Source organism: Hordeum vulgare, chromosome 6H, assembly GCF_904849725.1.
Source record: "Hordeum vulgare subsp. vulgare chromosome 6H, MorexV3_pseudomolecules_assembly, whole genome shotgun sequence".
Classification (NCBI taxonomy): Eukaryota; Viridiplantae; Streptophyta; class Magnoliopsida; order Poales; family Poaceae; genus Hordeum; species Hordeum vulgare.
In genome coordinates, this window is record NC_058523.1 from 468,618,249 (window position 1) to 468,638,274 (window position 20,026).

Genomic DNA, 20,026 nt, shown 5'->3' on the forward strand with positions numbered 1-20,026 from the left:
TTACCGCAAATGCAATATCAGGCCTGGTGCAATTTGCAAGGTACATTAGCGCACCAATGGCACTAAGATACGGGAACTCGGGTCCTAATATCTCTTCATCATCATCCTGAGGTCTAAAAGGATCTTTATTCATATCAAGGGATCTGACAACCATGGGTGTTTTGGTTGGATATGATTTATCCATATTAAATTTTTTCAAAACCTTTTCAATATAAGCAGGTTGCTATACTAAAATTCCTGAGGGAAGATTCTCAAGCTGTAAGACTAAGCAGAATTTGGTCTTTCCCAAATATTTCATCTCAAATTCCACCATTAGATGATTTTGTGCTTCTTGTATATCAGGTGTACTCCCAATGATATTGAGGTCATCAACGTACACTGAGATGATGCAAAATCCATTTGAGAACTTCTTTATAAATACACAAGGGCAATCATCATTATTTGAGTAGCCTTTTTGAATAAGGAACTCACTCAGTCGGTTATACCACATTCTACCTCACTGTTTTAAGCCATATAGTGACTTTTGTAATTTTACACAATATGTGTTGCAATTTGCTTTTGGATTCGGCATTTTAAGTCCTTCAGGGACCTTCATATGTATGTCCAATTTGAGTGACCCATATAAGTATGTAGTCACTACATCCATCAACTGCACAGATAAATCCATTTGTACTGCCAAAGATATTAAGTATCAAAACATTATTCCACTCATAACAGGAGAGTGTGTATCGTCGTAATCGATGTCTGGTCTGTGCGTGAACCCTTGTGCTACAAGCCTTGCTTTGTATCTCACCACCTCATTGTTTTCATTCCTTTTCCAAACAAAAACCCATTTTGCTCCGACAGGGAAGACATTGAGAGGAGTAGGTATTACATAGGAAAATACCTCTCTTTTGTTGAGTGAGCGCAATCCTGCCTCAATTGCTTCCTTCCATTTAGGCCAATCAGGACGCTTGAGGCACTCCGTGACGGTCTTTGGTTCTAGATCCAGTTGAAGGGTTTCAGCAATTTCAAAGGCGAAATATATGTGGACAATTGTAGTCTCTCTATTATATGATTCTCCTGATTCTATATAGTTTATGAAAAATTCTTTTATACCTTCAGACTCTATGTGATTTCCCACAACAATAGAGTCATGGTGTTCCGATGTCCCAGCTATTATGTTTTTATGCGCATTTATGCTAGGTTCAAGATGTTGAGCATTTGGTTGGTGTCCTTCAACTTGAGGTTGAATTGCATGTATTGGTAGGGGATTTGATCTCCTCTGTTTCCTTAGAGGCTTTTGAGAAGCTATATTCTGGCTAACCAGATTTCTCCCCCTCTTACTCTCATTTGGGGTTTGAGTGGTTTTAGTTGGTACCTCCACTCGTTCTGGTGCATTAACAGTGGGAGTATGTGATTTAGTGACACCTTTTTGGTCAGTAAATGCATCTGGCAGATTATTTGCAATGTGTTGCAAATCTATGATCCTCTGAACTTTAGTTTCAAATTCTTTAGTACGTGGATCTAAGGACTGAATGACTGTAACATTCCAATCTATTTCCTCGCATTCTTTGTGGTTTGATTCTCCCCCCAATGCCGGGAAATGGTCCTCATCAAAAATAGAATTAGCGTAACGGGCAGTAAGCAGGTCCCTTGTAAGAGGTTCAAGATATTTTATAATTGACGGAGAATTATAACCCACATAGATCCCTAGTTTTCTGTCGGGGCCCATGGATGTATGCTACAGTGGTGATATCGGTATGTATACTGCGCAACTGAATTTTCGCAGATGGGAAATACTTGGCTCAGTGCCACGTACTAGTTGTAGCGGGGAGGTTGTATGATATGCAGTTGGTCCGATTTATATCAGATCTGCGGCGTGTAATACCGCATGTGCCCAACAAGATGCTGGAAATTTACAATTCTGTAATAGTGGTTGAGCAATTAATTTTACTCTTTTGATGAAAGATTCAGCCAAACCATTTTTAGTATGATCATAAGGCACTGGATGTTCTAAATGAATGCCCATAGCCATGCAATAGTCATTGAATGCATGTAAATAAAATTCAGCGGCATTATCCATTCAAATTGTTTTTATGCTATTTTCAGGATGATTTGCTCTTAATTTGATAATTTGAGCAATTAGCTTGGCAAAAGCATGATTTCGTGTGGACAATAGACACACATGTGACCATCTTGTAGATGCATCTATGAGTACCATGAAATACCTAAAAGGTCCCGATAGTGGTTGAATTGGACCGCATATATCTCCTTGAATGCGTTCAAGAAAATTAAGTGACTCATTTTTTACTTTAAGATAAGATGGTCTTATAACTAATTTCCTAGTTGCACATGCGGTGCACACAAAATCTGATGATTTTGGGATTTTTTTAGTTGGAAGGCTATGACCAATAGAATTGTCAATAATTTTTCTCATCATCCCTATGACAGGATGACCTAGGCGATCATGCCAAGTCTTGAATTTATCAAGGTCTTGAAAAAATATTTTATACGCGACATGTGATACGGGCTTTATATAACTGTAATATAATGCAGATGAAAGTGAGGGGAAATTCTCAAGAATTTGTTACTCAGACCCTTTACTCTTTGTTAAAACAAATATTCAGAATTGTTTCCACATATTGTTTCCAGATGAAAATTATTTGATGTGAGGTCTTTGAAACTTAGAAGGGTGCGTATAGATTCAGGATAAAATAGTGCATCCTCAATTACAATTGTAGTACCAATAGGTGGAACGAGTGTGGCTCGTCCTGAACCAATAATCGATGCATCGCGACCGGCGATGGTCATAATATTCCCTTTTCTCTTAGTTAGAGTTTGGAAATATTTTATTTCCCTTAATATTGTGTTAGTGGTACAACTGTCCACCAAACATAATTCTTCTTCCATTGGATTATTTTCCCATAAAATCTATATAGGGTAAGAGAATATTTTAGGATGAAACTTTATTCATATTACTCACATATAAATATATATATATATATATAAAGTATTCATTTTACAGTTACAAATATAAATATGACATTATGTTTGAATTAAATAATACAATTGGTCCGTAGGACTTTATTCTACTTAGATTTATAGAAATTATAACATCTATTATTACAATAAAATAGTGATAACATCAAATGAGTGATGTGGAGATTATATGAGATCTCCATATGTGTCTTGGGTGTATTCCACCATCATGTTGTCAACATCAAGAAGATCTCCATCCTTCTGCCTTGTTTCCTTAGGAGAGCTTTGAGAAGTGCTAGCTTCAAGGTTTTATTCTTGTTGTAAGGCGTTGAAGTAAGCTTCGGCTTTTCCATGAACTTGTTTGCCTTTCCTGGTGGATTTGAGGTATAAATCCGCTAGATGCTTGGGAGTTCGGCATTTGCTAGTATGATGGTTAGTACATCCACACCTTTGAAAAATCTCGGAGTTGGTGTTTCGATCATTTTTCTTGAAATGACCTTTACCTTAGATTGACCAAAGCTTTTCTGCTTGTTGTTCCTTTTCCACTTTCCATTGAATTTCTTGAAAATCTTTTTGTTGCCCCCATACTTTTTAGTAAACTCAGTGTTAGCATGTGCTTCAGGGAGTGGCATTGAGCCCGTTGGGCGTGTCTGATGATTCTTCATGAGAAGTTCATCATGTTTTTCAACCTGAAGTAAAGTGTATATGAGCTCAGAATACTTTTTGTATTTTTGTTGACGGTACTGCTGTTGTAGTACTCTCATCGAGGGCTGGAAAGTGCACAAGGTCTTCTCAATAAGGCCTTCTTTGGAAATTGCTTGGTTGCAAAACCTTAGTTTTGAGTTAACCTTGTGAACTGCAGAGTTATATGCTGCCACAAATTTGAAATCTTGGAACCTTATGACGGACCATTCTCTGTGTGCTTCCGGCAGCATAACTGCTCTTTGTTGGTCATATCTATCCTTAAGAGAGTTCCACAAAGCTAGTGGATCTTCTTCCATCACATATTTCGACTTTAAGTCCGGATGGAGATGGTGCTTTAAGAAACTTAAAGCTATATATTTGGCTGTCGTGGGGATTTCTCCGGTGTCTTCAATGGGTGTGATGGTGGTGGAACCGAGTTTACGACTTTCAAGGGCTATCTTTGCATCCATATCCCATGGTAAATAGTTACTACCATCTAGTTCAAGTTCATGAAGTTCTCTGTTCATGACGCCAGCCATTTCCTGCATGGTATTATCATGCATAATTTTAGTTTTACTATGAGAGTAAAATATAAGTTACAACAAATGCTTTGAAGAAGCAAAATTTTCAAGTATAGCTGATGCTTTAAACTCGTATGTGTAGACCTTATTTTATGTATATGACACTTTGAAGATAGTCACCGTTGGGGTGTAGATCTCACAGTAGTGGAGAACATAGTCTGGTTTTGACCAGCAGATGTTCATATGTCCATTACCTTGTGTCATACTATATTTTATAAAAATACTTTGAAGGTAGTCATCTTGTCAAAAGACTAGATGTAGACCTCATAGCAAGAGTGGATAGTGTGCAAATTGTGCAGTAGATCACACAATTACCTTGTGATTCGTAAAAAATTGAGGTAGTCACGTCAACTCACATATTCGGGAGAGCACTCGAAGATAGTCAGTTTGTCAAAAGAAGGAGGCAAAATGTAGATCTTTCAGCGATGAGGATAATCTGCAAAGTCCACTAGATGCCTCATCTACCTTGTGATCCCAAAATTTTAATTATAAAAAAATGGTGTACTTGAGAATTACATATGCTACAAAAATGTTGAGGCAATCATATAGAACATGTACACATAATCTGAGACTTTATTTTAGATGATACATAGTCTAAATATTCAAACTTACAATACAGTAGTGACTGGATATAAACAGAGGTTCAAATAATATATATAACACTGAACTAAATCTGATAGGTTGCTTTGCAATATACAAATACTATGGACTATTTTCTGATGAAAATTAACACAACAGGCTAGTAGCCACTTTATTTAGGTAGGTGTACGTGTTGGAATTCTTGGCCTATAGGCCTGTTTTGGGGAGGAACGTGGCTTGGGATGGGCCATGCACCGACGGAGAGGTGGATAAGGGAGAGCGCACACGAGGGTTTCCCCACAGCGCCGCTTCTTCCGTTCCCATACTTTTCGACTCTAGTGCTCAGCACCTCACCATGTCGGCCCTCCCATGTCCATGGTGTCGTCTTCAAGGGAGGCGGGGAGGTCCCCACGTCGTCGCCCCCCTCCCCCCCCCCCCCGATGTTGCTCACCCCGGGGGCGTTGGTGAGGCCGAGGGCCACCGGCGACCACGCGCCCCGGACGGCTGCGCGGTTCTGCGCCATTGCCACGGCGAACTGCCGCAGGATGCGGCGCGCCTCCGGTGGAGGCGTGGGAGGGAGGGGTGGCGCTGGAGGCGGGGATGGTGTAGCCGGTGATGGTGGAGGCGGTGGTGTCGACGACGAGCCCTGGCCCTCTATCTCCTCTTCTTCTTCCACCTTGATGGCAACATTCAGATCGGGAACGGCGAGGTAACCGCCGGTTTCCGCTGCTGCCGGCATCGAGGACAGTAGATCCGGGACGGGGCCGTATCGAGGGGAAGAAGTGCTCCGACAGTTCATCCGATGGCGTCGGTGATAGCAGTCGCGGTGGTGCGCTCGTACGCGTCGGGCATGGACCGAACTCGTGTTGCACGCAGTACGGGGGCAGAGGTTGTTGGGGATCGTAGTAAATTCAAAATTTTCCTACGCCATACAAGGATCTATCTATGGAGAAACCAGCAACGAGAGAAGTTGTAGAGCATCTTCATACCTTTGAAGATTTCTAAGCGGAAGCGTTACTATGAACGCGGTTGATGGAGTCGTACTCACAGCGATTTAGATCACGGTGGATTCCGATCTATGTGCCGAACTACGGCACATCCGGGTTCAACACGTGTGCAGTCCGGTGACGTCTCCAGCACCTTGATCCAGCAAGGAGGAGGGAGAGGTTGAGGGAGAGAGCTCCGGCAGCACGACGGCGTGGTGGCGGTGGAGCTACGTGGTTCTCCGACAGAGCTTCGCTAAGCTCTGCGGAGGACGAGGAGAGAGAGGGGTAGGGCTGCGCCGAGAGAGAGAGATAGAGTTCGCGTATCAAATCAGCCCCAATACCTCGGGTATTTATAGGAGGGAGGGAGAGAGGGTGCGCACCCCTAGGGTTCCCTCTCTAGGGGTGGCGGCAGCCCTAGATGGCGAGGAGGGCGGCGGCCAGGGCACGGAGAGGAGGGTGGCGCCCTAGGTGGGCCTTGGGCCCCTCCTGCTCCTAGGGTTTGCCCCCCCCCCTTCCTCCCTTGTTGCGCCTTGGGCCTAGGTGGGAGACGCACCAGCCCACTCTGGGTTGGTTCCCTTCCATCTTTTGGCCCATGCCATCCTTTGGGGCTGGTGGCCCCTCCCGTTGGTCCCGGTACGTTACCGGTGACGCTTGAAACATTTTCAGTGTTCAAAATCTCACTTCCTATATATAAATCTTTACCTCCGGACCATTCCAAAGCTCCTCGTGACGTCTGGGATCTCATACGGGACTCCGAACAACCTTCGGTATGATACTTGCCCGAGATTCGATCGTCGGTGTCCCTATACCTTGTTCAATCTCGTTACCGGAAAGTCTCTTTACTCGTTCCGTAACACATCATCCCGTGGCTAACCCCTTAGTCACACTGAGCTCAATATGATGATGGATTACCGAGTGGGCCCAGAGATACCTCTCCGTCGCACGGAGTGACAAATCCCGGTCTCGATTCGTATAACTCAACAGACACTTTCGGAGATACCCGTAGTGCACCTTTATAATCACCCAGTTACGTTGTGACGTTTGGTACACCCAAAGCACTCCTACGGTATCCGGGAGTTGTACAATCTCACGGTTTAAGGAAATGATACTTGACATTAGAAAAGCTTTAGCAGACGAACAACACGATCTAGTGCTATGCTTAGGATTGGGTATTGTCCATCACATCATTCCCAATGATGTGATCCCGTTATCAATGACATCCAATGTCCATGATCAAGAAACCATGATCATCTATTGATCAACGAGCTAGCCAACTAGAGGCTCACTAGGGACACATTGTGATCTATATACTCACACATGTATTATAGTTTCTGGTTAATACAATTATAGCATGAATAATAGAAAATTATCATGAAGTGGAAATATAATAATAACTACTTTATTATTGCCTCTAGGGCATATTTCTAACAGAGGCAGCGGCGCGAGTTCACAAAGGAACATCTCCTCTTCCCCGAGAAACGGCGCCAATGGTCCTCCAAGTAACCATTCCATCGGAGGGATGGTAAAGGCCGATGGCGGAGTAGCCGGTACGATGTAGTCGTCGGCGACGGTCGGAGCCGAGGGTCCAGCCGTTGGTGCTTGCCCACGTAGTGGGTGGTTGCCTCACCGGGCATAGCCACGGTGATGGTTCTGCCGGTGGTTCCTGGTGAAAAAGCGACGTCGAGGGCCACTCGTTACCCCAAGTCCATGACGGCGACGTGCGGCATGGTGGTGATGAGTGCTAGGAAAGCGACGACGACAGCTTTTCCGCTGGATGTAGCGAGCGAAGGCAAAAGCAAGGGATGGTAGGTCATCTCCTGCCATGTTTTCACCTTTTTCTTCCCGCTCCCGTGATGGCTCTCTTGTCTCTTTCGACAAAGCAGCGTTGATAACGTGTAAAAAGTGAAAACGATTGTACAAAGTGTTTGATTCTTGCAACTATTTATACAAGGAGCAGCTACATATATGCAAGAATGATTCTAACCGCAAGAAGCAGTTGTCAATGTGTGAGACAAAGTAGCAACTACAGGTAACAGTAGTTGTTAAGATGAGAGATAGATTAGCAACTGCTAATGTTCACTAATTTGCACATGGTAATTAGCAATTCCCTCGATGATCTAATCATATTCCTAACAGTTAGGAAAAACTAATCTAGTTCTCCCTAACAAGAAGTATTTAGAAACAGAGAGCGTAAGATGTATGCATGAAACATTTTTCAGAATTTTTGGACAATTAAAAATATGTTTCCCAAAGTGGGTTCATTCATATGCCCATGGATTCATCCATGACTTTTCCATTCATATGCCCATGGATTCATCCATGACTTTTCCATACAATAATCTTTTGCAACACTTTTTCCATGCCGACAATCATTCTAGCTTACACTTTTTACATTTCAGTCCCATAGTTCTCAGTGATGCTGAATTGAGGAATAGATAGCCCAGATGCTATCTTCAGTTTAAATTTATCTTGAAAAGCCATATAGGCAGGGCCGCATGAATGGGGATCAGGCTCTGGAGCCTGCCAGTTGATTAACACTGAAGGTTTAGATGAGAGAAATAGGCAGTGAAGCAACAAAAAAAAGGGCATCTCATACAAGATCCATCTCCAGTGAGCAAAAGCAGTAAGAGTCATGGTACATATATACAACAATAACGTCTCATAGTTCTTCCAAAGGTTATGTGAAGTGTCATTACGCTACTATCTCACAAGACATCATCTTCTTGCAAGTACAGACCACCATCCGTCTTACAAGACATCATCTTCTTGCAAGTACAGACCACCAGCCGTCTTACAAGACATCATCTTCTTGCAAGTACAGACCACCATCGGTCTCAATGGGCATAGAAGGCGGAGTTCCAGGTGGAATGCAATCGGCCCCCCGTTCACCTGCAATGGTACATAATGCCTCGGCGTCCTGAATAGCCCGGTCAATGTTGATTTGACCACTTAGTTCGTTGATGAACTTGAGAAGGGTGTCGAAGTCCATCCCTTCCCCAATTATCCGCAGGCGGTACCTTCTCAAGATACCGACGCACAAGTATAGGTGGAAGTGTTCTGAAAAATAGTGAGTCCACAAAACTTCCCACAAGAGCATGATCTGATCAAAACTGAACTCCCTGCAATCCATAAGAAATTGGTGTGACTTGGAACTTAAAGAGACTAACTGTGTTTTCTTTATTTTCAAGTAAATGCTTCAGAGTTCCCTGAGTAAATGTATTTCTTGTACAGTTTCTCTGTCAATCCAAACATTTTTTTAATTGGCATGAAACTGGTAATAGGGAAAACAGTCCGTGTTTCCTATTCTAGGTAAGTAACCACTGGTAGACTATAGAATAACTTCACAGTGGTAGCCTGACATAAATCAGGCACACTAATTTATAGGCATCTTTTGGTTCGCTAGGTCATTGCTAAAAGAGAACTAATTTTGCTTCTCCCTGCATGTGCATCTCTTTCCTTACTTAGCATCTCTGCCCTTTAACTCCCGATCTCTTACCATTAATTCTGCTAACATCGTTAAAGAAAAGAACCAAAGATGCCCCGACTGCCAAATCGACTAAACTAGGTCATTGCTAAAAGAAAACTAATTTTGCTTCTCCCTGCATGTGCATCTCTTTCCTTACTTAGCATCTCTGCCCTTTAACTCCGGATCTCTTACCATTAATTCTGCTAACATCGTTAAAGAAAAGAACCAAAGATGCCCCGACTGCCAAGTCGACTAAACTAGGTCTGGAATTAGGTAGGGCCTACTCATCAGCAAAAACCTAGATTTAAACCAAATAAGTTATCAAACTCAAAAGGTAACTATCATGATTGATGGATTCAGTTTTCCCTGTTACAGCTGATTACTCTTTTTTTTTCCTTTGTAAATGATTGATGCCACTGGTCAATGTTTTGCTGGGAATGAGAGCTGGTAGAATACCAAGAAGGCGCCAGCCTACTTGCTGTACAACCAAATAAAGCTGTACCAAATCTAAGCTGCCACAGCAGAGCACTATGATACAGTAATCCCAGCTGCTTGCACGAAATATTAACTATTAAGAATGCTTCTGGCCAGTAATACTTGGTGAAATTTGACCATGTTAGAAATATGGATGCGGATGGGGCAGTCCAGTTTGCCCTGTTTGCTGATCTACTTGGCCTGCTCAAAACTGCAAAGGCTATGTTTGGATGAAATGGACTCCAGTATTCCCAGCTACCAATTCGGCTGTTTGGATGCACACCGAAAGGTAGAATGGAAATGGGCCCAAATACACAGCGAATTCGCCATCTCGCACCCTCCCCTCCCAAGTTACGGAGCCATTTGTTACCAAAAGTTAAGAGGAAGTCCAGGGTGCCGAACCAGAGCACGTGCATACTAACTTAGAAGCTACATATGGTTTCACTTTCTGGAGAACTTCTAAAATTTAAGATTCCCTTAATTTGGCTACTGAATAACACTCGTTTTCTGCATATCTTTCAGTAAAATGGATAAATTACATTGTATAACAAATGGTGCTCTCCAAGAAATAGAAGTCTGCAAGATGCAAATGCTGCAACATTAAAAGTAAAGAATTTACCTTTTGAATTGTATAAGAACCCAGCGGAAACAGAAGAAGTAGTTTAGACAGTCGTTCTGCCTAAAATAGTTATGCAATGAAGGATCGAGAAGCTCCACCAGCTATCAGACAAGGAAAAAATATACACAAACTCAGAATGTTGTATTTTATATTAGATTTAAAAGGCAAGAAATGGATAAACCAACTACTATGAGACAAAGCTGAATAGCATTCATCAAAGACTTGAAATGACATGGTAGGGATTACAGACGGTAACCATGCGATTGATGCATAGCTATAAAAATACATTATATTTCAGCATCTTAAAAAGTTGAAGATATTTAAAGGCTTCAAAGGATATGAGTGCATTGCCATTTGTCAAAGAAACCGAGGGAATCATATAAGTACTGTATTAATGAACACAAACCATAAGTATGCCCAAAGTGAAAACGCTTTCCTCGATTTGCATTAGATACACCAACAAAATTATTCTAATACATACTCCCTCCGTCGCATAACATAAGAGTGTTTTTTATACTACACTACCGTCAAAAACGCTCTTATATTATGGGATGGAGGGAGTATAATACTGACCTCTAACAAGAATATCTATCGCACACAGCCAAACTGAAAAAGGGGCAACATGATAACCAATAGTCCATATATATACCTTGGATAATCCAAGTAGTTGAGCATGCATGCCATTCTGATCACGATTAAAATTGCCTCCTAGTCGTTCCATCAAAGAAGCAAAGCACCAAAATGCTTCAGACTCATCCTCCATGACATAAAGTATAGGTGCCAAGAAATCACTCATTCCCTGGAGGACAGATCATATATGAATATGATATCATTCCAACAAAACTGTAGACTAAACTTTATGGGATCATAAAGAAACATAAGTTTATGTAAGGTTTGAATTCATTTTTGTACCCCAAATGATCAGTTAATAAAGCTGCATAGATTTGCATACAAGTTGATAACATAAAGATTTACTGGGTTAGAATACAGCAACAAGTATCAATTACTGTATTAAACAGCTAATGAACCAACATGAAGCCGCTGTGTGTGTCAACATAGCGGACATAATGTCCACAAAATTTCTATTCATAGACGTAGGATGGCACGCCTAACTCTTTTGAGAGTTGTATGACTAGTAAACTCAACATCTATCTATGATACTACTGTCTTAAGCAAGCATGAGAATGAAGCATCTTCATGCATTAAGACCAAAAGAAGTTAACTAATACTCCCTCCGTTCCTAAATATAAGTCTTTTTAGAGATTCCACTATGGACTACATACGGAGCAAAACAAGTGAATCTACACTCTAAAATACGTCTATATACATCTGTATGTAGTCTATATTGAAACCTCTAAAAGGACATATATTTAGGAATGGAGGGAGTAATAAGTAGTCGAAGACAGCTAGTGGACAGCTTGTTTCAGTTAAATGCCAGACAGTTTCATTGAATGGTGGGAAATTGCAGGTGCAGGGCTAATGTAAGGCACACTTACTTGACAATAACCCAGGTCAAAATTATAGAAGGAATATGTCACCAAGATGTCACGTAGAACTACAACATTTGGATTGTCGTCTCCTTCATAGTAAGGAACAGATCTGTCTGTTCTCACCTTCATAGGGAAAAAAAAGGCGACAAAATGTAAGCAAAAATAGTACAATAGTGCAGAATTATTTACAAGGAGATAGTAGAAAGGATAAGAGGAAACTTATCCATACCACGTCTTTGTCAATAAGGCCTTTTCTTTCCCTAAACTTGGTGAACCTTTTAGCTTGTGTGGTTGAGATACTCTGCAAATACCACATGGGCCATGGCATAAGAATAATCACGATTATTTATGTAAAATGGAGATCGGTGTATCTCCTGATCTGAAAGCGATGTATATGCTAAAATTAAAACAGCTGAAAGTGACCTAACAATACTTTGAAAGGATTGCTATTTATTCAAGCAGCAGTATCAGTAAATGTAAAGACGCCCAGAAACTGTATCCAAACATTAATATCCGACCATTCTCCTACTCGTCAAAACCAGAAATGCCTCACGGACCATAAGCCTAACAAGAGAACAATGTGTGTTTATCTTCCTCATAAGCCAGATTCAGGGTTAAAAAAACACAATAAATATATCTGTATCATAATTCATAAAATACCTACAACATAGTGCAACTGTGCAAGGGGATATGTCATGACCAGCATTCATAATTTATGCAGGAAGAGAACAGATTCGGCCATTCGGGCACACTGAATTGCAGAAAATTAAACTTATGACCCTTGACTAACCTTCCACTGGGATTTTATGGCTTCATATTCTTCCCGTTTCATGGCAGCAAGATATTCCCTCTCAGCTTGTGTTGAATCATATTCATGATAACCCAACAAGAATTTCCAGACCTACATTGTTCAATATCAGTATATATGGATAAGATTGTCTTGTTGAGTGTAATTATGGCATATCAGAGGTTAAGTATAACACCTCTTTTCTCAGAACATGATCGACTCCCCCATAGAAAATCTTCTTCCTCAGTGCCTTTGAATCCATAATTCTACCTTCAGGATCTAAGAAAGCTCTCCACTGTCCAAAGATATTCATTCCCAAAATAAAATAAGGATTCAGATGAAATAGAAAAGTGCTGACACAGCATGATCAATACAGAAATAAGTGCTAGATGGTCAGTGATAAAGATCCATGAAACTAAGAACAAGATATTCAGTATAAATTCATACGGTTCCTAGTAACTGAAAAAAATATCACACTAGCTTTTGGTAAAGCAAATCCTTGTTAAGTGTTCAGCATGGTGCAGCTTAGCTTGTGGCATTACCAAGGATAAGTGGATAAGTACAAGTTTGCACTGGAGAAAACAGGTAATGGCCTACAAACTATCTAACCTTCAGAAACGGTGTTGTTCTTATTGAAGGTTCCTGTATCTAATTTCTAATCCAAGGTTAGTAGGCCAGCCAGGAAGAGTAAGGTTTGGAACTTATGGGACAACACCTCCATTAGCAGGGTCGGGCTAGGACCGGTGCTAGAAAGGTCCAGCCCAAGTAACCAAGGGAACATGTCGTATTGAAGACAAAAAGTTCTGAATCTGTGTAGTCCAGTACTCTGTGGCCGATCAGCAGCCCACGTAGCCCCTCCCTTGGTCCGTTCCTGGGTGCACCCTTGTCTCTAACCTAAAGCTTCCTTCAAATCCAGGTCATAAACCAAAATTGAACATGATAGTTCCTAGAGTCTGAGCCAGAGACTAGGCGAATATGGGAACTGTACATGTCCAAACTTTATTATAATTAAGTTCCATGATTAAACTGTACATGGTTGTCCTGAGAATCATAATACTTTATGATGATGAACACACTAGAAATCTAATGTTGGACTCATCCTCATTGTTTGGTTACACAACATACACAACAGATGTTTTATGCAAACTTGGTTACGGAACTAGCAACAATTGCTACTGCTTCATCAGCAGAATGTGTAGTGCAACATGGATTTTTTGTAAGTAAACATATATAGATGGTGAAATGAAGTGCTCACAAAAATACATCAAACATCCGAGAATTGTTACCTCTTCGACACTTAATGGGCTGCCTCTCTTTTTTCCCCACACCAGCAGTAACTCGTCAGACTACCAAAAGAGTAAGGAAACTGATGTTACACAAAATGAAGTATGCAGAGTTCATAACCATGGAATATAAAGCAGGTTCAAACTTTCAACGTCATCAAAGTTAAGAACGTAAAACTAAGTAGATCAATGTTTTCTAGTTTTCTTTTCAATCATGTTCTCAAATTTGAGTCCATTAATTTACAGAAACTACAGTTAATACAGTTTAGTGGTGGTGAATTGACGGGTTATGGTATACATTTGAGCAAATGTCAGAAAACATAGTAGCGCAGCTTCACTTATCCGCCCGGTATAAATGGCCATGATCCTAATTTAACCTTTGGAAGTAACTGCCAATTTGATTTAAATATAAAAGTAAAATTAAATCTAAAAAGGAAGTAAACTTCAAAGGTGTGTCCAGACATCTGGTAAGCAACACTTCAAGAAGATGTATTTCCGTGCCGCAATTTGTGGTGCCTGAATGGATACGAAGACAAAACATCATGTAACATATGTTTACCTCTACCGAATCTGAGGGCAAAGAAGCATCATCCGGCGTTATTAGCTGATCAGTGTACTTGTCACTTGCTCTGTTGTCCAAAACATATTCTTGTTTTTGCCGTCCATAAGCATTAGAACCACTATTGTGATTTTCACGGAAGAGGCTTGATGTTGTCTCGCGTGCAAACTTCGTAACAAGTGAGAATTTCTCCAGAACTTGAAGCGAAATGTCACGGCCTGGATCATTCGATTTCCGCCTTTGTTTTGAGCCATATTCAGACATGGTTGAAGGCCCCCCATATTTGGCATCATCTCCATGTCGTACTTCACTAACTGAGCCAGTGAAGCTGAAGGAATTCTGTCGTGACATGGCATTTGCCACAGTGGCAACCCCTGGAAGCTCTAGAGATGACAGGCTTTTCTACAAAGGCATCAAAAGAGTTGGGTTAAGGATGATGGCCTTTCTACAAGGAATAAGCGTAAATACTGCATCAGTAATCAGTGATCACTATGTTCAATTTGGGCAACACCTTGGTCAGATAAAGATTTTTTTACCAATGAAGACTAGGTTACTTTACAGAAATCCGATACTAGAAAGCCCAGACTTAACAGATTCACAAGGTCACCAGTTACTGCAGACAGAAAGAAGAGGGGAAAGGAACTAAATAGAATCCCGTTGAAGGTACTGGGTCCTTTTACTATGACAGAGTAAGCTATCAACAGAAAAACAAGATTCCAAATTGTCATTTGAGAATGTTTTGCTCGATTCAAGAAACTACAGTGGTGCAACAAACCTGAAGAGGATCTTCAAAGTCGTTGACAAGAAATACACTAGGATCGTCATCCGACCTACAAAATAAAGAAGACATTTAATCACAAGCAGGTAAAAAAGACATTTATTAAAAAGAGAAGTTAAATAGCATTTATAAATGGGGTTTCATAATCATGGAGATGTAGATCTTGTGGTCAGACTTTGATGCTTCATTCAATTTCTTCTGAATAGGATGGATTGATGTTAAGATTCACAATGGAACTCTAGTAGAGTACTCCCTCCGTTCCTTAACATAAGACTTTTTAGAGATTCCAATTTGGACTACATACAGAGCAAAATGAGTGAATCTACAATCTAAAATACGTCTACATACATCCGTATGTAGTTCGTATTGAAATCTCTAAAAAGGCTTGTATTTAGAAACGGAGGGAGTAGATGGCAAGGTCAACAGTCGGAGTTATCTCCCTGAGTTCAGATATATGTGGCACTAAGATGCTATCATACACAACAGGAGGAAAGCAAGACATGCATCGAGAAATTGTAGTTAAGAATATAGTTGATAGCCTTAAATACATGGCGCTTTTCAGGCATTTGTCAGTTGCTTTAAGTTCCATTTGTAGGAAGGCACAAGTTAGGCATTAATAATTAATAAACAATATATGTACAAACATGATCAAATATTTAGGATCACTGCGCCAAAAGAAGGAAACCTGATAATGAAGACATGCTGTTTCAGTGTTGCGAACAATTCACGAATTCCACCATTGTAGAAATAGAAAGGGGGAAAAGCCAGGCCTGCAGAAGTTGACAGACAAGATAAATAAGACTGGTCCCACTTATGAATTTTTCTGCCAGTGTGCTCATCCAGTGATGATTGGATCTAGCTGCAAGATAAGAGGAACGAACGCCAAGAAAAACACTTCACCTGATGAGAGAACAATAATTATGTACTCCAATCCAAATGTTGGAGTGTGCCTACGGATGAAGCGCACATCACTTAGAGGCAAGGCCTGAATGGTGTACAAACTTCTATCTGCACAGGACCACGTATGTAAAGAGTCAGGCACCATGGCTGATGTGCTTCACTTGTCAAATTTAGCATGACCAAAGACGCAAACAATAGATTCATACATTTTTCTATTTCTGCGTTGATTGAACTGGTTGAGAAACTGTTGACTCCCTCATTTGGCTCCCAACTCTGTCAAACATATCAGGCGAAGCATTAGCGGAAGAAGCAGAGCTGTATTCAGGTGGCAACTAGCTATAACTCATCCAAGTCTAACATCCAGTATATACAAAGGATAATACTATGAAGTGGAAAACAGCAAGTAACAACATGCTCTGAGTCATTTTCACATAAATGGCGGCAGAAGGTTGTAGTACAATATAAGCCAGTGGGCATGCAGTCTGCATAATAGTAATACGGTTCCTCGCAGCAGTTAAGAAGTGACCGCACGGTTCAGCCGCATGAGTTCTAATACTATTAATTTCCACCCCTATCATGTAGTACTACAGTATATAGGAACGACCAAACATTCATATTAGCTGATTGTGTGATGGGGTATTGGGGATAGCCCTCACCAGGAAGAGGGAGCCGAGCTGCAAGTAGAGGCGCAGCTTGCCGCTGATCCGGCCGGAGCCGTACTGCGTGGGGTGGATGGTGACGCGCTCCTTCTCGTACACCACGTCCATCCTCGCCATCTCCTCGGACCCTATGTCCGCCATGTCGGTCCGCATCGCCTTGGATCACCAACAGAAGGACACGGTATCAGCAATCAGTCCAACCAAAAAGGGGAAAACACGCAGAATCGAGCGCGGGTGGAACAACGGAGGCATCCATCCGTTCTCCGACGATAGAACATGAGGAAGGAGCAGAAGCAAGCCCCAAATCCGTCCCCCGGCTGGGACCTAACCAACCGATCGGTTCGTCGGCGCTGGGCCCCAACCCGAGCCGCGCTAGGAAGCGGAAGAGGTGGAGGCGGGGGGGGAGCGAGTGGTACCGCGTGGATGGAGGCGGGGACGGAGGCGGCGTCGGCGTAGTCGGGGTCGTCGGAGAGGTCGTGGGGGTCCGGCGAGCGCGCCTCCGCGGCGTCTGCCCGCGCTGCTGCTGCTGCTGCTTCCCCGCGCATCGATCCAGGGAGGGGGAGTCGGTCGGGGGGATTGGGTTTGCTGATCTCGCTCGGGTTTTTGGTCAGTAGCAGCAATAATGGGGATCGATTGATGATTATATAGCGCTGCGCTGCGTTGCGTTGGAGTGCTTGGCCCCGTCTCTCAGTTGCCCTCTCCCTTCGCCTTGCTGCCACCAGGCGAGAGCGTTGCAGTGCGGCCAAAGAATTCCCCAGCGATAATAACAAATAAATAAATATCCCAAATCAAATCATTTTTGGGCCGGAGAAAATATAATAAGGGCAACGGAACGGCAGGTGGGACTTGACTGTTTAGTCAGTGCTACTGGCATTGTTTGGTGGAAGGGCAGATGTAAAAAAAGTGTTTTCGTTTCTCCAACGTATGGCGGAGGGCATTTTGTACATAAGTTATACCAGCAGTAAGTAATTTATGTTGTAGTCTTAACAAGGGTGACGTGGCATACGGTACGGGTGCCAACAGAAAGCGACCACATCCGCAAGACCGCAACCAAGTTGCTTTTGCTGGCTGCCCCAAGCTTGGTCTCGATTCTGGAAAATACTTACTTGCTACGTAGCCGACTGGTCGTGCCTTAGAGACGAAGGCAGACAGAGAAAGAGATGAGCGTCACCTTAGCCGCCTGAGCAAATCACACGGACGGAACCACAAAATCGCGGCACCTACCGACAGGCTTACGCCGCTGATCCGGACCGGAGGCAACCACAGCCTCACCTTGGGGCTGCCCCAACCCTGTGCACTCGATTTATACGGTATGAACACGATACAAAATTACACAAAATCATGATTTAAAAACATAAATAAAATATATACAAACAACATATACCTTTTTTTTAGTGGAACAAACAACATATACCTACATATGAGTGTATATGCATGCGGGGAATATGCCTTGGTACCATAATAATATTGTTATGCGGTACCATAATAATAAACCTATACCATTCTAATTTGAGAAATGATCTCTCTCAGTCGGCTGATTTTTTTCGTTCCTTCCGCCTCCTCTCACTGATGACACGTGTTTCAGTGGGTTTCCCAACCGCTTTTACCTGTTGCCTTATCTTCTCCTTTGACTACTCTCCTCCACATCTTTTTTGCTCGTACGTTCTTCCTTTTAGCCATCCAGCCTCATACATCACACAAGCAAGCAACAGAGTAGTAAGCTTCCATGAAGACACCCACAAATTGCTCCAGGCGCTCAGGACGAGAGCTCAAAGATGGAGGTAGGATACGAGCTGGCCTACCGACTCAGACGGACGTCATTGTTGCAGAAAAACAAAGAAAAAAAATCTGCAACATAGCGATTGTTTCAGAAACTCGAGTGTTGTCTCAGGAATTACCGGGTGCCCAACCAAAACGCGCGCGAAGAAAAATAACTGTAACAAAGCGATTGTTTCAGAAAATCGAGTGTTGTCTCAGGAATTACCGGGTGACCAGCCGAAGCGCGCACGAAGAAAAAAACCCACAACAAAGCGATTGTTTCAGAAACTCGAGTGTTGTCTCAGGAATTACAGGGTGCGCGCGTGAAGAAAAAAACTGCAACAAAGCGATTGTTTCAGAAACTCGAGCGTTGTCTCAGGAATTACCGGGTGACCAGCCGAAGCACGCACGAAGAAAAAAACCCACAACAAAGCGATTGTTTCAGAAACTCGAGTGTTGTCTCAGGAATTACAGGGTGCGCGCGCGAAGAAAAAAAACTGCAACAAAACGATTGTTTTAGAAACTCGAGCATTGTCTCAGGAATTATCGGATGTCCAGCCGAAGCGTGCGCGAAGAAAAAAATTTGTAACAAAGCGGTTGTTTCAGAAACTCGAGCGTTGTCTCGGGAATTACCGAGTGCCCAGCCCAAGCGCCGTGTGCGGATCGAACGACTACGCATGTAGATCAGACGGCTATCAAGGTGGACCATGTTTTCTAAACATCATCCGGTGGATGCGTAGCAGCCCCCTTATAATTTACTAACCAGACTTCTCATCAAAATAGATAGTTCACAGGTAGAATTTAATAAACATTTATTTACATAGTCGCATTGATCACTATCATTATCCTAGTATAAAAAAAAGGCACACAAAAAAAAGTAATGAAATTTCATACTCTATTGAAAGTCAAAAATCATAGGTCTCTGACAAGTGACACACGTGTGACCCATTTTAAACATTTTTTATAACAAGTATAGTGACGTAAGGATGACAAGTTTAATAAGACGAGGACGACAACTTTAGCTGTCAAGCATGGCAACTGTTTTCTTGGATGTTAAATTTCAGTGCTTTTTTTTATTTTTAGATGACAACTTTAGTTTTCAAAAAAGTGAGGGCTCCTTTGATTCAAAGGAATTGCATAGGATTTCTGAAAAAGTTGGACCCTTAGGGCCTCTTTGATTTGCAAGATTTTGAAAACACGGAAATAGGAAAAGTAAAGGGTTGGAGTGGTATGTTCATTTGAACCCTATAGAATTAGCAAGGAGTGTTTGATAACATAGGAAAACAAAGGAATTGTAAAAAAAGGTTAAATTGGATGTTAGATTTCCTATAAAATGTAGTATAAAAGATTCCATAGGAAAAATTCCTATGGGATCCAATCCAACGAATCAAAGGACCAATGTAGGAGAAAATCCTAAGAATTTTAATCTTTCAAAAATCCTATAGAATTCCTTTGAATCAAA

General features: G+C 41.9%; 1 protein-coding gene across 1 annotated transcript; it reads right to left on the reverse strand.

The window, feature by feature from the left end:
* Positions 1-8,397: 8,397 nt before the first annotated feature.
* Positions 8,398-17,514, reverse strand: LOC123406095 (TBC1 domain family member 15). The gene is made up of 15 exons (XM_045099585.1): positions 17,223-17,514; positions 16,804-16,962; positions 16,354-16,420; positions 16,148-16,255; positions 15,933-16,017; positions 15,245-15,299; positions 14,470-14,871; positions 13,914-13,973; positions 12,824-12,922; positions 12,631-12,741; positions 12,070-12,141; positions 11,847-11,963; positions 11,000-11,149; positions 10,351-10,451; positions 8,398-8,910 (listed from the first exon to the last, which is right to left on the reverse strand). Exons 1-15 carry the CDS (start codon positions 17,349-17,351, stop codon positions 8,583-8,585), a joined length of 2,043 nt encoding a protein of 680 aa, XP_044955520.1. The 5' UTR covers positions 17,352-17,514; the 3' UTR covers positions 8,398-8,582.
* Positions 17,515-20,026: the final 2,512 nt, after the last annotated feature.